The sequence below is a fragment of the Engystomops pustulosus genome, unplaced genomic scaffold (assembly GCF_040894005.1).
Source record: "Engystomops pustulosus unplaced genomic scaffold, aEngPut4.maternal MAT_SCAFFOLD_389, whole genome shotgun sequence".
NCBI classification, from domain to species: domain Eukaryota; kingdom Metazoa; phylum Chordata; class Amphibia; order Anura; family Leptodactylidae; genus Engystomops; species Engystomops pustulosus.
Genome location: NW_027285268.1, coordinates 1 through 18,700, shown reverse-complemented (window position 1 = coordinate 18,700; position 18,700 = coordinate 1). Strand labels below are relative to the sequence as shown.

The 18,700-nt window shown below is 53.9% G+C and overlaps 1 protein-coding gene across 1 annotated transcript in view; it reads right to left on the bottom strand.

Moving 5' to 3' along the window:
- LOC140111119 (serine/threonine-protein kinase 36-like) overlaps positions 1 to 18,664 on the bottom strand; it is a 36,406-nt gene extending 17,742 nt beyond the window's left edge. Inside the window, exons 1-2 of the mRNA XM_072132326.1 lie at positions 18,550 to 18,664; positions 18,302 to 18,400 (exon numbers count right to left, since the gene is read on the bottom strand). Coding sequence (XP_071988427.1) covers positions 18,302 to 18,322 — 21 coding nt within the window. The 5' untranslated portion in view covers positions 18,323 to 18,400; positions 18,550 to 18,664. The remainder of the gene's footprint in view (positions 1 to 18,301; positions 18,401 to 18,549) is intronic.
- Positions 18,665 to 18,700: the final 36 nt, after the last annotated feature.

Sequence of the window (18,700 nt, the reverse complement as noted above, 5' to 3'; positions counted from 1 at the left end):
ATATGCTGGGGGTCATGTGCTGGCAGGCTATATGCTGGGGGTCATGTGCTGGCAGGCTATATGCTGGGGGTCATGTGCTGGCAGGCTATATGCTGGGGGTCATGTGCTGGCAGGCTATATGCTGGGGGTCATGTGCTGGCAGGCTATATGCTGGGGGTCATGTGCTGGCAGGCTATATGCTGGGGGTCATGTGCTGGCAGGCTATATGCTGGGGGTCATGTGCTGGCAGGCTATATGCTGGGGGTATGTGCTGGCAGGCTATATGCTGGGGGTCATGTGCTGGCAGGCTATATGCTGGGGGTATGTGCTGGCAGGCTATATGCTGGGGGTCATGTGCTGGCAGGCTATATGCTGGGGGTATGTGCTGGCAGGCTATATGCTGGGGGTCATGTGCTGGCAGGCTATATGCTGGGGGTATGTGCTGGCAGGCTATATGCTGGGGGTCATGTGCTGGCAGGCTATATGCTGGGGGTATGTGCTGGCAGGCTATATGCTGGGGGTCATGTGCTATATGCTGGGGGTATGTGCTGGCAGGCTATATGCTGGGGGTCATGTGCTATATATTGGGGGTATGTGCTGGCAGGCTATATGCTGGGGGTCATGTGCTATATATTGGGGGTATGTGCTGGCAGGCTATATGCTGGGGGTCATGTGCTATATATTGGGGGTATGTGCTGGCAGGCTATATGCTGGGGGTCATGTGCTATATATTGGGGGTATGTGCTGGCAGGCTATATGCTGGGGGTCATGTGCTATATATTGGGGGTATGTGCTGGCAGGCTATATGCTGGGGGTCATGTGCTATATATTGGGGGTATGTGCTGGCAGGCTATATGCTGGGGGTCATGTGCTATATATTGGGGGTATGTGCTGGCAGGCTATATGCTGGGGGTCATGTGCTATATATTGGGGGTATGTGCTGGCAGGCTATATGCTGGGGGTCATGTGCTGGCAGGCTATATGCTGGGGGTCATGTGCTGGCAGGCTATATGCTGGGGGTCATGTGCTGGCAGGCTATATGCTGGGGGTCATGTGCTGGCAGGCTATATGCTGGGGGTCATGTGCTGGCAGGCTATATGCTGGGGGTCATGTGCTGGCAGGCTATATGCTGGGGGTCATGTGCTGGCAGGCTATATGCTGGGGGTCATGTGCTGGCAGGCTATATGCTGGGGGTCATGTGCTGGCAGGCTATATGCTGGGGGTCATGTGCTGGCAGGCTATATGCTGGGGGTCATGTGCTGGCAGGCTATATGCTGGGGGTCATGTGCTGGCAGGCTATATGCTGGGGGTCATGTGCTGGCAGGCTATATGCTGGGGGTCATGTGCTGGCAGGCTATATGCTGGGGGTCATGTGCTGGCAGGCTATATGCTGGGGGTCATGTGCTGGCAGGCTATATGCTGGGGGTCATGTGCTGGCAGGCTATATGCTGGGGGTCATGTGCTGGCAGGCTATATGCTGGGGGTCATGTGCTGGCAGGCTATATGCTGGGGGTCATGTGCTGGCAGGCTATATGCTGGGGGTCATGTGCTGGCAGGCTATATGCTGGGGGTCATGTGCTGGCAGGCTATATGCTGGGGGTCATGTGCTGGCAGGCTATATGCTGGGGGTCATGTGCTGGCAGGCTATATGCTGGGGGTCATGTGCTGGCAGGCTATATGCTGGGGGTCATGTGCTGGCAGGCTATATGCTGGGGGTCATGTGCTGGCAGGCTATATGCTGGGGGTCATGTGCTGGCAGGCTATATGCTGGGGGTCATGTGCTGGCAGGCTATATGCTGGGGGTCATGTGCTGGCAGGCTATATGCTGGGGGTCATGTGCTGGCAGGCTATATGCTGGGGGTCATGTGCTGGCAGGCTATATGCTGGGGGTCATGTGCTGGCAGGCTATATGCTGGGGGTCATGTGCTGGCAGGCTATATGCTGGGGGTCATGTGCTGGCAGGCTATATGCTGGGGGTCATGTGCTGGCAGGCTATATGCTGGGGGTCATGTGCTGGCAGGCTATATGCTGGGGGTCATGTGCTGGCAGGCTATATGCTGGGGGTCATGTGCTGGCAGGCTATATGCTGGGGGTCATGTGCTGGCAGGCTATATGCTGGGGGTCATGTGCTGGCAGGCTATATGCTGGGGGTCATGTGCTGGCAGGCTATATGCTGGGGGTCATGTGCTGGCAGGCTATATGCTGGGGGTCATGTGCTGGCAGGCTATATGCTGGGGGTCATGTGCTGGCAGGCTATATGCTGGGGGTCATGTGCTGGCAGGCTATATGCTGGGGGTCATGTGCTGGCAGGCTATATGCTGGGGGTCATGTGCTGGCAGGCTATATGCTGGGGGTCATGTGCTGGCAGGCTATATGCTGGGGGTCATGTGCTGGCAGGCTATATGCTGGGGGTCATGTGCTGGCAGGCTATATGCTGGGGGTCATGTGCTGGCAGGCTATATGCTGGGGGTCATGTGCTGGCAGGCTATATGCTGGGGGTCATGTGCTGGCAGGCTATATGCTGGGGGTCATGTGCTGGCAGGCTATATGCTGGGGGTCATGTGCTGGCAGGCTATATGCTGGGGGTCATGTGCTGGCAGGCTATATGCTGGGGGTCATGTGCTGGCAGGCTATATGCTGGGGGTCATGTGCTGGCAGGCTATATGCTGGGGGTCATGTGCTGGCAGGCTATATGCTGGGGGTCATGTGCTGGCAGGCTATATGCTGGGGGTCATGTGCTGGCAGGCTATATGCTGGGGGTCATGTGCTGGCAGGCTATATGCTGGGGGTCATGTGCTGGCAGGCTATATGCTGGGGGTCATGTGCTGGCAGGCTATATGCTGGGGGTCATGTGCTGGCAGGCTATATGCTGGGGGTCATGTGCTGGCAGGCTATATGCTGGGGGTCATGTGCTGGCAGGCTATATGCTGGGGGTCATGTGCTGGCAGGCTATATGCTGGGGGTCATGTGCTGGCAGGCTATATGCTGGGGGTCATGTGCTGGCAGGCTATATGCTGGGGGTCATGTGCTGGCAGGCTATATGCTGGGGGTCATGTGCTGGCAGGCTATATGCTGGGGGTCATGTGCTGGCAGGCTATATGCTGGGGGTCATGTGCTGGCAGGCTATATGCTGGGGGTCATGTGCTGGCAGGCTATATGCTGGGGGTCATGTGCTGGCAGGCTATATGCTGGGGGTCATGTGCTGGCAGGCTATATGCTGGGGGTCATGTGCTGGCAGGCTATATGCTGGGGGTCATGTGCTGGCAGGCTATATGCTGGGGGTCATGTGCTGGCAGGCTATATGCTGGGGGTCATGTGCTGGCAGGCTATATGCTGGGGGTCATGTGCTGGCAGGCTATATGCTGGGGGTCATGTGCTGGCAGGCTATATGCTGGGGGTCATGTGCTGGCAGGCTATATGCTGGGGGTCATGTGCTGGCAGGCTATATGCTGGGGGTCATGTGCTGGCAGGCTATATGCTGGGGGTCATGTGCTGGCAGGCTATATGCTGGGGGTCATGTGCTGGCAGGCTATATGCTGGGGGTCATGTGCTGGCAGGCTATATGCTGGGGGTCATGTGCTGGCAGGCTATATGCTGGGGGTCATGTGCTGGCAGGCTATATGCTGGGGGTCATGTGCTGGCAGGCTATATGCTGGGGGTCATGTGCTGGCAGGCTATATGCTGGGGGTCATGTGCTGGCAGGCTATATGCTGGGGGTCATGTGCTGGCAGGCTATATGCTGGGGGTCATGTGCTGGCAGGCTATATGCTGGGGGTCATGTGCTGGCAGGCTATATGCTGGGGGTCATGTGCTGGCAGGCTATATGCTGGGGGTCATGTGCTGGCAGGCTATATGCTGGGGGTCATGTGCTGGCAGGCTATATGCTGGGGGTCATGTGCTGGCAGGCTATATGCTGGGGGTCATGTGCTGGCAGGCTATATGCTGGGGGTCATGTGCTGGCAGGCTATATGCTGGGGGTCATGTGCTGGCAGGCTATATGCTGGGGGTCATGTGCTGGCAGGCTATATGCTGGGGGTCATGTGCTGGCAGGCTATATGCTGGGGGTCATGTGCTGGCAGGCTATATGCTGGGGGTCATGTGCTGGCAGGCTATATGCTGGGGGTCATGTGCTGGCAGGCTATATGCTGGGGGTCATGTGCTGGCAGGCTATATGCTGGGGGTCATGTGCTGGCAGGCTATATGCTGGGGGTCATGTGCTGGCAGGCTATATGCTGGGGGTCATGTGCTGGCAGGCTATATGCTGGGGGTCATGTGCTGGCAGGCTATATGCTGGGGGTCATGTGCTGGCAGGCTATATGCTGGGGGTCATGTGCTGGCAGGCTATATGCTGGGGGTCATGTGCTGGCAGGCTATATGCTGGGGGTCATGTGCTGGCAGGCTATATGCTGGGGGTCATGTGCTGGCAGGCTATATGCTGGGGGTCATGTGCTGGCAGGCTATATGCTGGGGGTCATGTGCTGGCAGGCTATATGCTGGGGGTCATGTGCTGGCAGGCTATATGCTGGGGGTCATGTGCTGGCAGGCTATATGCTGGGGGTCATGTGCTGGCAGGCTATATGCTGGGGGTCATGTGCTGGCAGGCTATATGCTGGGGGTCATGTGCTGGCAGGCTATATGCTGGGGGTCATGTGCTGGCAGGCTATATGCTGGGGGTCATGTGCTGGCAGGCTATATGCTGGGGGTCATGTGCTGGCAGGCTATATGCTGGGGGTCATGTGCTGGCAGGCTATATGCTGGGGGTCATGTGCTGGCAGGCTATATGCTGGGGGTCATGTGCTGGCAGGCTATATGCTGGGGGTCATGTGCTGGCAGGCTATATGCTGGGGGTCATGTGCTGGCAGGCTATATGCTGGGGGTCATGTGCTGGCAGGCTATATGCTGGGGGTCATGTGCTGGCAGGCTATATGCTGGGGGTCATGTGCTGGCAGGCTATATGCTGGGGGTCATGTGCTGGCAGGCTATATGCTGGGGGTCATGTGCTGGCAGGCTATATGCTGGGGGTCATGTGCTGGCAGGCTATATGCTGGGGGTCATGTGCTGGCAGGCTATATGCTGGGGGTCATGTGCTGGCAGGCTATATGCTGGGGGTCATGTGCTGGCAGGCTATATGCTGGGGGTCATGTGCTGGCAGGCTATATGCTGGGGGTCATGTGCTGGCAGGCTATATGCTGGGGGTCATGTGCTGGCAGGCTATATGCTGGGGGTCATGTGCTGGCAGGCTATATGCTGGGGGTCATGTGCTGGCAGGCTATATGCTGGGGGTCATGTGCTGGCAGGCTATATGCTGGGGGTCATGTGCTGGCAGGCTATATGCTGGGGGTCATGTGCTGGCAGGCTATATGCTGGGGGTCATGTGCTGGCAGGCTATATGCTGGGGGTCATGTGCTGGCAGGCTATATGCTGGGGGTCATGTGCTGGCAGGCTATATGCTGGGGGTCATGTGCTGGCAGGCTATATGCTGGGGGTCATGTGCTGGCAGGCTATATGCTGGGGGTCATGTGCTGGCAGGCTATATGCTGGGGGTCATGTGCTGGCAGGCTATATGCTGGGGGTCATGTGCTGGCAGGCTATATGCTGGGGGTCATGTGCTGGCAGGCTATATGCTGGGGGTCATGTGCTGGCAGGCTATATGCTGGGGGTCATGTGCTGGCAGGCTATATGCTGGGGGTCATGTGCTGGCAGGCTATATGCTGGGGGTCATGTGCTGGCAGGCTATATGCTGGGGGTCATGTGCTGGCAGGCTATATGCTGGGGGTCATGTGCTGGCAGGCTATATGCTGGGGGTCATGTGCTGGCAGGCTATATGCTGGGGGTCATGTGCTGGCAGGCTATATGCTGGGGGTCATGTGCTGGCAGGCTATATGCTGGGGGTCATGTGCTGGCAGGCTATATGCTGGGGGTCATGTGCTGGCAGGCTATATGCTGGGGGTCATGTGCTGGCAGGCTATATGCTGGGGGTCATGTGCTGGCAGGCTATATGCTGGGGGTCATGTGCTGGCAGGCTATATGCTGGGGGTCATGTGCTGGCAGGCTATATGCTGGGGGTCATGTGCTGGCAGGCTATATGCTGGGGGTCATGTGCTGGCAGGCTATATGCTGGGGGTCATGTGCTGGCAGGCTATATGCTGGGGGTCATGTGCTGGCAGGCTATATGCTGGGGGTCATGTGCTGGCAGGCTATATGCTGGGGGTCATGTGCTGGCAGGCTATATGCTGGGGGTCATGTGCTGGCAGGCTATATGCTGGGGGTCATGTGCTGGCAGGCTATATGCTGGGGGTCATGTGCTGGCAGGCTATATGCTGGGGGTCATGTGCTGGCAGGCTATATGCTGGGGGTCATGTGCTGGCAGGCTATATGCTGGGGGTCATGTGCTGGCAGGCTATATGCTGGGGGTCATGTGCTGGCAGGCTATATGCTGGGGGTCATGTGCTGGCAGGCTATATGCTGGGGGTCATGTGCTGGCAGGCTATATGCTGGGGGTCATGTGCTGGCAGGCTATATGCTGGGGGTCATGTGCTGGCAGGCTATATGCTGGGGGTCATGTGCTGGCAGGCTATATGCTGGGGGTCATGTGCTGGCAGGCTATATGCTGGGGGTCATGTGCTGGCAGGCTATATGCTGGGGGTCATGTGCTGGCAGGCTATATGCTGGGGGTCATGTGCTGGCAGGCTATATGCTGGGGGTCATGTGCTGGCAGGCTATATGCTGGGGGTCATGTGCTGGCAGGCTATATGCTGGGGGTCATGTGCTGGCAGGCTATATGCTGGGGGTCATGTGCTGGCAGGCTATATGCTGGGGGTCATGTGCTGGCAGGCTATATGCTGGGGGGCATGTGCTGGCAGGCTATATGCTGGGGGGCATGTGCTGGCAGGCTATATGCTGGGGGTCATGTGCTGGCAGGCTATATGCTGGGGGTCATGTGCTGGCAGGCTATATGCTGGGGGGCATGTGCTGGCAGGCTATATGCTGGGGGTCATGTGCTGGCAGGCTATATGCTGGGGGTCATGTGCTGGCAGGCTATATGCTGGGGGTCATGTGCTGGCAGGCTATATGCTGGGGGTCATGTGCTGGCAGGCTATATGCTGGGGGTCATGTGCTGGCAGGCTATATGCTGGGGGTCATGTGCTGGCAGGCTATATGCTGGGGGTCATGTGCTGGCAGGCTATATGCTGGGGGTCATGTGCTGGCAGGCTATATGCTGGGGGTCATGTGCTGGCAGGCTATATGCTGGGGGTCATGTGCTGGCAGGCTATATGCTGGGGGTCATGTGCTGGCAGGCTATATGCTGGGGGTCATGTGCTGGCAGGCTATATGCTGGGGGTCATGTGCTGGCAGGCTATATGCTGGGGGTCATGTGCTGGCAGGCTATATGCTGGGGGTCATGTGCTGGCAGGCTATATGCTGGGGGTCATGTGCTGGCAGGCTATATGCTGGGGGTCATGTGCTGGCAGGCTATATGCTGGGGGTCATGTGCTGGCAGGCTATATGCTGGGGGTCATGTGCTGGCAGGCTATATGCTGGGGGTCATGTGCTGGCAGGCTATATGCTGGGGGTCATGTGCTGGCAGGCTATATGCTGGGGGTCATGTGCTGGCAGGCTATATGCTGGGGGTCATGTGCTGGCAGGCTATATGCTGGGGGTCATGTGCTGGCAGGCTATATGCTGGGGGTCATGTGCTGGCAGGCTATATGCTGGGGGTCATGTGCTGGCAGGCTATATGCTGGGGGTCATGTGCTGGCAGGCTATATGCTGGGGGTCATGTGCTGGCAGGCTATATGCTGGGGGTCATGTGCTGGCAGGCTATATGCTGGGGGTCATGTGCTGGCAGGCTATATGCTGGGGGTCATGTGCTGGCAGGCTATATGCTGGGGGTCATGTGCTGGCAGGCTATATGCTGGGGGTCATGTGCTGGCAGGCTATATGCTGGGGGTCATGTGCTGGCAGGCTATATGCTGGGGGTCATGTGCTGGCAGGCTATATGCTGGGGGTCATGTGCTGGCAGGCTATATGCTGGGGGTCATGTGCTGGCAGGCTATATGCTGGGGGTCATGTGCTGGCAGGCTATATGCTGGGGGTCATGTGCTGGCAGGCTATATGCTGGGGGTCATGTGCTGGCAGGCTATATGCTGGGGGTCATGTGCTGGCAGGCTATATGCTGGGGGTCATGTGCTGGCAGGCTATATGCTGGGGGTCATGTGCTGGCAGGCTATATGCTGGGGGTCATGTGCTGGCAGGCTATATGCTGGGGGTCATGTGCTGGCAGGCTATATGCTGGGGGTCATGTGCTGGCAGGCTATATGCTGGGGGTCATGTGCTGGCAGGCTATATGCTGGGGGTCATGTGCTGGCAGGCTATATGCTGGGGGTCATGTGCTGGCAGGCTATATGCTGGGGGTCATGTGCTGGCAGGCTATATGCTGGGGGTCATGTGCTGGCAGGCTATATGCTGGGGGTCATGTGCTGGCAGGCTATATGCTGGGGGTCATGTGCTGGCAGGCTATATGCTGGGGGTCATGTGCTGGCAGGCTATATGCTGGGGGTCATGTGCTGGCAGGCTATATGCTGGGGGTCATGTGCTGGCAGGCTATATGCTGGGGGTCATGTGCTGGCAGGCTATATGCTGGGGTCATGTGCTGGCAGGCTATATGCTGGGGGTCATGTGCTGGCAGGCTATATGCTGGGGGTCATGTGCTGGCAGGCTATATGCTGGGGGCATGTGCTGGCAGGCTATATGCTGGGGGGCATGTGCTGGCAGGCTATATGCTGGGGGTCATGTGCTGGCAGGCTATATGCTGGGGGTCATGTGCTGGCAGGCTATATGCTGGGGGGCATGTGCTGGCAGGCTATATGCTGGGGGCATGTGCTGGCAGGCTATATGCTGGGGGTCATGTGCTGGCAGGCTATATGCTGGGGGTCATGTGCTGGCAGGCTATATGCTGGGGGTCATGTGCTGGCAGGCTATATGCTGGGGGTCATGTGCTGGCAGGCTATATGCTGGGGGTCATGTGCTGGCGGCTATATGCTGGGGGTCATGTGCTGGCAGGCTATATGCTGGGGGGCATGTGCTGGCAGGCTATATGCTGGGGGCATGTGCTGGCAGGCTATATGCTGGGGGCATGTGCTGGCAGGCTATATGCTGGGGGTCATGTGCTGGATATATATGCTGGGGGCATGTGCTGGCAGGCTATATGCTGGGGGTCATGTGCTGGCAGGCTATATGCTGGGGGTCATGTGCTGGATATATATGCTGGGGGGCATGTGCTGGATATATATGCTGGGGGGCATGTGCTGGATATATATGCTGGGGGGCATGTGCTGGATATATATGCTGGGGGTCATGTGCTGGATATATATGCTGGGGGGCATGTGCTGGATATATATGCTGGGGGGCTGGGGGCATGTGCTGGATATATATGCTGGGGGGCATGTGCTGGATATATATGCTGGGGGCATGTGCTGGATATATATGCTGGGGGCATGTGCTGGATATATATGCTGGGGGGCATGTGCTGGATATATATGCTGGGGGGCATGTGCTGGATATATATGCTGGGGGGCATGTGCTGGATATATATGCTGGGGGGCATGTGCTGGATATATATGCTGGGGGGCATGTGCTGGATATATATGCTGGGGGGCATGTGCTGGATATATATGCTGGGGGGCATGTGCTGGATATATATGCTGGGGGGCATGTGCTGGATATATATGCTGGGGGGCATGTGCTGGATATATATGCTGGGGGGCATGTGCTGGATATATATGCTGGGGGGCATGTGCTGGATATATATGCTGGGGGGCAGGGGCTGGATATATATATACTTGTAGGAAGCTGGCTTTATACTGCAAAGCTGTGAGCAATGCATTTTCCACCCTAGGCTTATATTCGAGTCAATAGGTTTCGCAGTTTTTTGTGGTACAATTAGGGGCCTCGGCTTATACCCGGATATATACGGTAGTCGGAAAGTGACATATCCTGGAGATGAAAGCCTCTGTAGTGTTAATCTTACAATCCCACCAGATGTGCAGCAGATCTGCATGGTTTTCATGGAGTGATCCGGAGATATAGGTGATAGTCTATAGGGTGTCAGCTAATATCCAGCTAGATCTGACGTTAAATGCATTTTCCAGGTGATTGAGAAAGCGATTCCCCCATTGTTTAGGTTGTATTGTTAGATTTACTTTTGCTGGACCTGGGCCGGGGGGGGGGTTGGGGGGTGGGGGAACTGGGCTGGGGGAGTCGGCAAGAGTGATGGACACGCTAGGCCTCCTTTGTAATCTTGGGAGGTTTGCGTTTCCAAATGTCTGACCAAATGATTCTATGAGTATCTAAGGGTATACATGCAGAATAGAGGGGATTATACACATTTTGATAGTTGATCTTCTTCCACCCCGTGATAAGTCATGGATGAATCTGTTTTGATGTTTGTAATTTATCGTTTTTGTTATTTTATTACCTGGGGATGTTATGTTATTGTTACCCCATTTATACTTGGTTCTTAGCTTAGTTATAGTGGACTTACATCTTCCATAGTCAGAACCGGACATTTGGCTTCTATTAATTTGTAATTAGAAGTTTGGGCGCCTTCTCTAATGACCCGCATTACTTGGAGAGACTGGGTAAGATGATATTATAATTTGTGATGCGTTTCACCTCCCAGAGTGAGTGTTACAGGGGAGAGTGCTCATCCGTGCCGGGTCCTAATATGGAGGATAAGACTCCTGATGGTTTAGAATAGAACAATGAGATTCCTTGGAGTGTGCTGAGGGAATTGCCAATGAACCCGGCTGAACACCTTCCCCGTATCCACAGATAGAAGAGCAGGCGTTCTCTAGCATCTCCTCGCACGGTCTGGGGTCAGATGGAGGTATACCTGCCATCGTGGTCGCTAATATTTTGGCGTAGACTTGAGCTCTGCGTTTAGTAAAGATTTCCGTCTAATATTCATGGATTTATCTGAACTCTTGCCGGGTTTGTGTGCATGTAATTCTAGCGGAATGGAGCATTTCCTCTGGGATCACTTATAGTTGTCTAGTCGTGATCTTTTTATGGGGAGGTTCCTCTGATATCTTATGGAGAGATAGCGAGGATAGACATTTACAGGAGATTAGTTCCTCTTGCGGTTGGGGTGCAATAGTCTGCAAAGGTTTCTGCTTTTCCCTGGGATTTAGAATTTTTTCATTATTTTTGGGGATTTTTTGTTTAAATCTTCTGGTTTTGATCTTAGGGAGCTTTCCCGCCCTGTTACCTTGTCAGTAGAATTTGGCTCCTGATTTCCTAAAATTAATTTCTAATCTGTTGTTACATTTGAGACAATTCATATCTGTTCCTTAATTGGCTAATAGTGTGGAGGGATTGGCTGTTTTTTGTTTCAGAGTATGAATTGCATCCAGAAGCTGGTGAGATCTGGCGAGATCTGGTGTGATCTGGTGAGATCTGGTGAGATCTGGTGAGATCTGGTGAGATCTGGTGAGATCTGGTGAGATCTGGTGAGATCTGGTGAGATCTGGCGTGATCTGGTGAGATCTGGTGAGATCTGGCGTGATCTGGCGTGATCTGGCGTGATCTGGCGAGATCTGGCGAGATCTGGAGGCTTCTATATCATTTTTCTGGCCGCACCATAGGTTAGGTTTTTTTCTATAGTTTGGGTGCGTTTATCTCCAGATAAAGGTGGATTGTGGGCGTGTAGAGTGTGAGCAGGTGATCGGATCCGTAGCTTTCTGTAGGAGCCATTTGTCTACTAAGATTAGTCCTATTCTAAGTACGAGTTGTGTGGGCTGGAATAGAAAGTAAAATCCTTTTCTGATGCCTGTACAATTCTCCAAGTGTCGTATTCATCGACGTTATATTCAATGCCATGACTTGATTTGGGGACGGAAGCGAACATTATATATGTGATCACCACATTTCCTCAGACAAATAGTTAACAAAAAACATGCAACTGCAACTTGAGAGAAGAATAATAGGATTTCGTCTGGTGCCATATGACCCTCTCCAGCTCCGAGAGCTTGTGTTATAGAGGGGTGACGCGCAGGAGATCTGCCGCTTGTGATGGAGTCTTTTTCTTGTACAGACGGTGGACGTTGTGGAGCCTCTGTACGGGAGGTGTTGGTCCTTACTGCACGCTAGGGGTCTGATCTCTCTGCCTATAGAACACAATTGTCTTCTCTGACCCTCTCCAGCTCCGAGAGCTTGTGTTATAGAGGGGTGACGCGCAGGAGATCTGCCACTTGTGATGGAGTCTTTTTCTTGTACAGACGGTGGACGTTGTGGAGCCTCTGTACGGGAGGTGTTGGTCCTTACTGCACGCTAGGGGTCTGATCTCTCTGCCTATAGAACACAATTGTCTTCTCTGACCCTCTCCAGCTCCGAGAGCTTGTGTTATAGAGGGGTGACGCGCAGGAGATCTGCCACTTGTGATGGAGTCTTTTTCTTGTACAGACGGTGGACGTTGTGGAGCCTCTGTACGGGAGGTGTTGGTCCTTACTGCACGCTAGGGTCTGATCTCTCTGCCCTATAGAACACAATTGTCTTCTCTGACCCTCTCCAGCTCCGAGAGCTTGTGTTATAGAGGGGTGACGCGCAGGAGATCTGCCGCTTGTGATGGAGTCTTTTCTTGTACAGACGGTAGAAGTTGTGGAGCCTCTGTACGGGAGGTGTTGGTCCTTACTGCACGCTAGGGGTCTGATCTCTCTGCCTATAGAACACAATTGTCTTCTCTGACCCTCTCCAGCTCCGAGAGCTTGTGTTATAGAGGGGTGACGCGCAGGAGATCTGCCACTTGTGATGGAGTCTTTTTCTTGTACAGACGGTGGACGTTGTGGAGCCTCTGTACGGGAGGTGTTGGTCCTTACTGCACGCTAGGGGTCTGATCTCTCTGCCTATAGAACACAATTGTCTTCTCTGACCCTCTCCAGCTCCGAGAGCTTGTGTTATAGAGGGGTGACGCGCAGGAGATCTGCCGCTTGTGATGGAGTCTTTTTCTTGTACAGCGGTAGAAGTTGTGGAGCCTCTGTACGGGAGGTGTTGGTCCTTACTGCACGCTAGGGGTCTGATCTCTCTGCCTATAGAACACAATTGTCTTCTCTGACCCTCTCCAGCTCCGAGAGCTTGTGTTATAGAGGGGTGACGCGCAGGAGATCTGCCACTTGTGATGGAGTCTTTTTCTTGTACAGACGGTGGACGTTGTGGAGCCTCTGTACGGGAGGTGTTGGTCCTTACTGCACGCTAGGGCTCTGATCCTCTCTGCCTATAGAACACAATTTGTCTTCTCTGACCTCTCCAGCTCCGAGAGCTTGTGTTATAGAGGGGTGACGCGCAGGAGATCTGCCGCTTGTGATGGAGTCTTTTTCTTGTACAGACGGTGGACGTTGTGGAGCCTCTGTACGGGAGGTGTTGGTCCTTACTGCACGCTAGGGGTCTGATCTCTCTGCCTATAGAACACAATTGTCTTCTCTGACCCTCTCCAGCTCCGAGAGCTTGTGTTATAGAGGGGTGACGCGCAGGAGATCTGCCACTTGTGATGGAGTCTTTTTCTTGTACAGACGGTGGACGTTGTGGAGCCTCTGTACGGGAGGTGTTGGTCCTTACTGCACGCTAGGGGTCTGATCTCTCTGCCTATAGAACACAATGTCTTCTCTGACCCTCTCCAGCTCCGAGAGCTTGTGTTATAGAGGGGTGACGCGCAGGAGATCTGCCACTTGTGATGGAGTCTTTTCTTGTACAGACGGTGGACGTTGTGGAGCCTCTGTACGGGAGGTGTTGGTCCTTACTGCACGCTAGGGGTCTGATCTCTCTGCCTATAGAACACAATTGTCTTCTCTGACCCTCTCCAGCTCCGAGAGCTTGTGTTATAGAGGGGTGACGCGCAGGAGATCTGCCACTTGTGATGGAGTCTTTTTCTTGTACAGACGGTGGAAGTTGTGGAGCCTCTGTACGGGAGGTGTTGGTCCTTACTGCACGCTAGGGTCTGATCTCTCTGCCTATAGAACACAATTGTCTTCTCTGACCCTCTCCAGCTCCGAGAGCTTGTGTTATAGAGGGGTGACGCGCAGGAGATCTGCCGCTTGTGATGGAGTCTTTTTCTTGTACAGACGGTAGAAGTTGTGGAGCCTCTGTACGGGAGGTGTTGGTCCTTACTGCACGCTAGGGCTCTGATCTCTCTGCCTATAGAACACAATTGTCTTCTCTGACCCTCTCCAGCTCGAGAGCTTGTGTTATAGAGGGGTGACGCGCAGGAGATCTGCCGCTTGTGATGGAGTCTTTTTCTTGTACAGACGGTGGACGTTGTGGAGCCTCTGTACGGGAGGTGTTGGTCCTTACTGCACGCTAGGGGTCTGATCTCTCTGCCTATAGAACACAATTGTCTTCTCTGACCCTCTCCAGCTCCGAGAGCTTGTGTTATAGAGGGGTGACGCGCAGGAGATCTGCCACTTGGTGATGGAGTCTTTTTCTTGTACAGACGGTGGACGTTGTGGAGCTCTGTACGGGAGTGTTGGTCCTTACTGCACGCTAGGGTCTGATCTCTCTGCCTATAGAACACAATTGTCTTCTCTGACCCTCTCCAGCTCCGAAGAGCTTGTGTTATAGAGGGGTGACGCGCAGGAGATCTGCCGCTTGTGATGGAGTCTTTTTCTTGTACAGACGGTGGACGTTGTGAGCCTCTGTACGGGAGGTGTTGGTCCTTACTGCACGCTAGGGGTCTGATCTCTCTGCCTATAGAACACAATTGTCTTCTCTGACCCTCTCCAGCTCCGAGAGCTTGTGTTATAGAGGGGTGACGCGCAGGAGATCTGCCACTTGTGATGGAGTCTTTTTCTTGTACAGACGGTGGACGTTGTGGAGCTCTGTACGGGAGGTGTTGGTCCTTACTGCACGCTAGGGGTCTGATCTCTCTGCCTATAGAACACAATTGTCTTCTCTGACCCTCTCCAGCTCCGAGAGCTTGTGTTATAGAGGGGTGACGCGCAGGAGATCTGCCACTTGTGATGGAGTCTTTTTCTTGTACAGACGGTGGACGTTGTGGAGCCTCTGTACGGAGGTGTTGGTCCTTACTGCACGCTAGGGGTCTGATCTCTCTGCCTATAGAACACAATTGTCTTCTCTGACCCTCTCCAGCTCCGAGAGCTTGTGTTATAGAGGGGTGACGCGCAGGAGATCTGCCGCTTGTGATGGAGTCTTTTTCTTGTACAGACGGTGGACGTTGTGGAGCCTCTGTACGGGAGGTGTTGGTCCTTACTGCACGCTAGGGCTTCTGATCTCTCTGCTATAGAACACAATTTGTCTTCTCTTGACCCTCTCCAGCTCCGAGAGCTTGTGTTATAGAGGGGTGACGCGCAGGAGATCTGCCACTTGTGATGGAGTCTTTTTCTTGTACAGACGGTGGACGTTGTGGAGCCTCTGTACGGGAGGTGTTGGTCCTTACTGCACGCTAGGGGTCTGATCTCTCTGCCTATAGAACACAATTGTCTTCTCTGACCCTCTCCAGCTCCGAGAGCTTGTGTTATAGAGGGGTGACGCGCAGGAGATCTGCCGCTTGTGATGGAGTCTTTTTCTTGTACAGACGGTGGACGTTGTGGAGCCTCTGTACGGGAGGTGTTGGTCCTTACTGCACGCTAGGGGTCTGATCTCTCTGCCTATAGAACACAATTGTCTTCTCTGACCCTCTCCAGCTCCGAGAGCTTGTGTTATAGAGGGGTGACGCGCAGGAGATCTGCCACTTGTGATGGAGTCTTTTTCTTGTACAGACGGTGGACGTTGTGGAGCCTCTGTACGGGAGGTGTTGGTCCTTACTGCACGCTAGGGGTCTGATCTCTCTGCCTATAGAACACAATTGTCTTCTCTGACCCTCTCCAGCTCCGAGAGCTTGTGTTATAGAGGGGTGACGCGCAGGAGATCTGCCACTTGTGATGGAGTCTTTTTCTTGTACAGACGGTGGACGTTGTGGAGCCTCTGTACGGGAGGTGTTGGTCCTTACTGCACGCTAGGGGTCTGATCTCTCTGCCTATAGAACACAATTGTCTTCTCTGACCCTCTCCAGCTCCGAGAGCTTGTGTTATAGAGGGGTGACGCGCAGGAGATCTGCCGCTTGTGATGGAGTCTTTTTCTTGTACAGACGGTGGACGTTGTGGAGCCTCTGTACGGGAGGTGTTGGTCCTTACTGCACGCTAGGGGTCTGATCTCTCTGCCTATAGAACACAATTGTCTTCTCTGACCCTCTCCAGCTCCGAGAGCTTGTGTTATAGAGGGGTGACGCGCAGGAGATCTGCCACTTGTGATGGAGTCTTTTTCTTGTACAGATGGTGGACGTTGTGGAGCCTCTGTACGGGAGGTGTTGGTCCTTGTGAGGGAGTTTTTCCTCTAGTAGTTGATCCTTGTGACCTTGAGCCGACGCTGTTCCACTCCTTTTTCATCACTAGGGGATGCCACTTTTCCATAAGGCTGCAGCTGTTGGCGTGCTGAGCGCCTGAGTGATTCCTTTTCTGGAGATTAATAATTTCGTTGGGTACACCTTGATCTCTAAGAATGTTTGTCATAGGGGCGAATTCTCCTCCGTTTAATATAGCTGCCGATTAATCCGAGAAGACGGCTAAATCTTTGAACCTGTTAGCGAGATCTTTTTGTGCTTGCTGCTTTAGCAATTTCTTCTTTAACTTGGTAAAAGTGAATTCTGGTTATTCCGTCTCTTGGCGCCGAGGCTGCGACGCTCTTTGGCTCGGGGATTCTGTGCCCTCGGTCTGTTAGAAACTCGTTGAGCTGATCTGCAGTTTTGGGGATTCCTCTGAATCTCAGGTCGTTTCTTCTATCCTCCAGATCTGCTTTCATTTTATATCTGTAATTTCCTCGCTGGCTTCATTGTGCACATCCACTGACGAATATGGGCACCAGCGAATTGCTCCATTTTGTCCTCAATATGAGAGGTCCTTTCTGTGATTTCCCTGTGCAGCACATTTGGCACGTTGGAGAGGTCTTACATTCCCTAACAAGTCTGCCAGTCCCGAGCGCATTGTCTGCTCAGACACAGGGATATGTTGAGTTGTGGCTTCAGGGGTTAATAGGACTTTACAGGTTATTGGGGTAGAGAATGGATTGGGTATTTGTACTGGTACCTCAGGAGCCCCTAGGAATGGCATTGAGCGGCTTGATATGAGTGTGTTCAGCGTCTCTCCCTCCGAGTGAAGCCCTGCTCTCTTCCTCCTCTGCTCTGTAGCTGGGAGGGGAGCTTCAGCAGTGCCATTCTCAGTTTCCTGGGCTTCCCCATGTCTGGCACCTGTGTCTGGGTGTTCTCCTGGGTGTCCGTTGCTGGTGAGTGACAATGTCTCGGGTGTCTCTCTCCTTTGAGTGCACTTTGAGCCACGGAGCTTCAGAAGTTGCTCCCGCTCAGCTCAGATTCCAGGCTACACCCTCTTGCTCCAGAACGTCGAGGGGGGGGGGGGGAGGGTTTAAGGTAGTCACTTGTTCTACCAGAGAGCGTGACCTGGCCAGTTTCAGGTATTGTATTTTTTCAGACCCTGTCCAATTCAGGTCCCTGTTCATATACTAATCAGATGATGTCCCACTGCGTTTGAGGCAGGCTCCATTCCTAAGGTGGTGCGGTCCTTGTGGCCTGGAGACTACCAGACGGCCAAGGTTTCTAACCCAGCAGGACCCCACACTTAGGCTTTCCTTCACTTCCTGAACCTCCGGCTGGGACAGGGTGGGGAATCCAAGAAGTATACAACTTTCTCTTTTATTTGACCATATGCACCTTCACATCTCTGCAAGGTGCTTTGGGTTCCCCTCTTTGGATCACTATAGATATTATTCATGCCTACTTCACTCCAAACCCTCAGGTCATATGAAATACTGCACGCTAGGGCTCTGATCTCTCTGCCTATAGAACACAATTGTCTTCTCTGACCCCCAGTGGAGCCTCAGGATCTCAGAAGTGGACGATAGAGGGAAATGCTGGCCGGTGACCTGAAAGATGGGCATGATAACTCTTCTTGTTTAGAGGTTACCATCATACAGATGATACTGGATGGATTTATTAGTGAGGAGGTTATTCCCTCCACATTCTGTGCTCATTGCACCCATTGTTCTGGCCTCTTCCTGTCCAGTAGATGCTTCTAGGACATGTAAGGCTCACGATACACGAGGCCAGTGGGTTACATCTCCTCTCCCTCCCTCCCTCCCTCAGACACGCGTGTGATGAGTAGTGAGTGTCAGACATCTCGGTCCCTCTGAATCCCAGGTTTCTGGAATGAGTGTATGGAGAGCAGCAGGAGAAGATCTTTTGTTATTTTTGGTTCTCCTTTCCTACCTCTCCTTTGAAGAAGATCATGATCTCCTGCAGAGCAGACGAATCCTTCACCAGGTGCTGGCACACCTCCAGGCTGGCGTGACAACAAGCATATAACACCTGCAATGAAAAGAACAGTATTATCACAACCATAGAGAACCTCAACCAGTGACCCCCGCTTGTGGCCCGTCCATTGGTGGGGGGCTTATGCTGTTACTATGTGAACCCCATGATATATCTATAACCAGATAAAGATTTATAATAATTACCTTGAGGTGACTCAGAAGGCAGATAGAGCGCTCTAATCCGGAGAGAAAATGAGACAGAGGAGAACCCGAATCAGAGAGCAGCTTCTCCGAGACATGAAGAGCGATCTGCAGGAAAGACACAGGCAACAACTCAGATCACACAACTCAACAG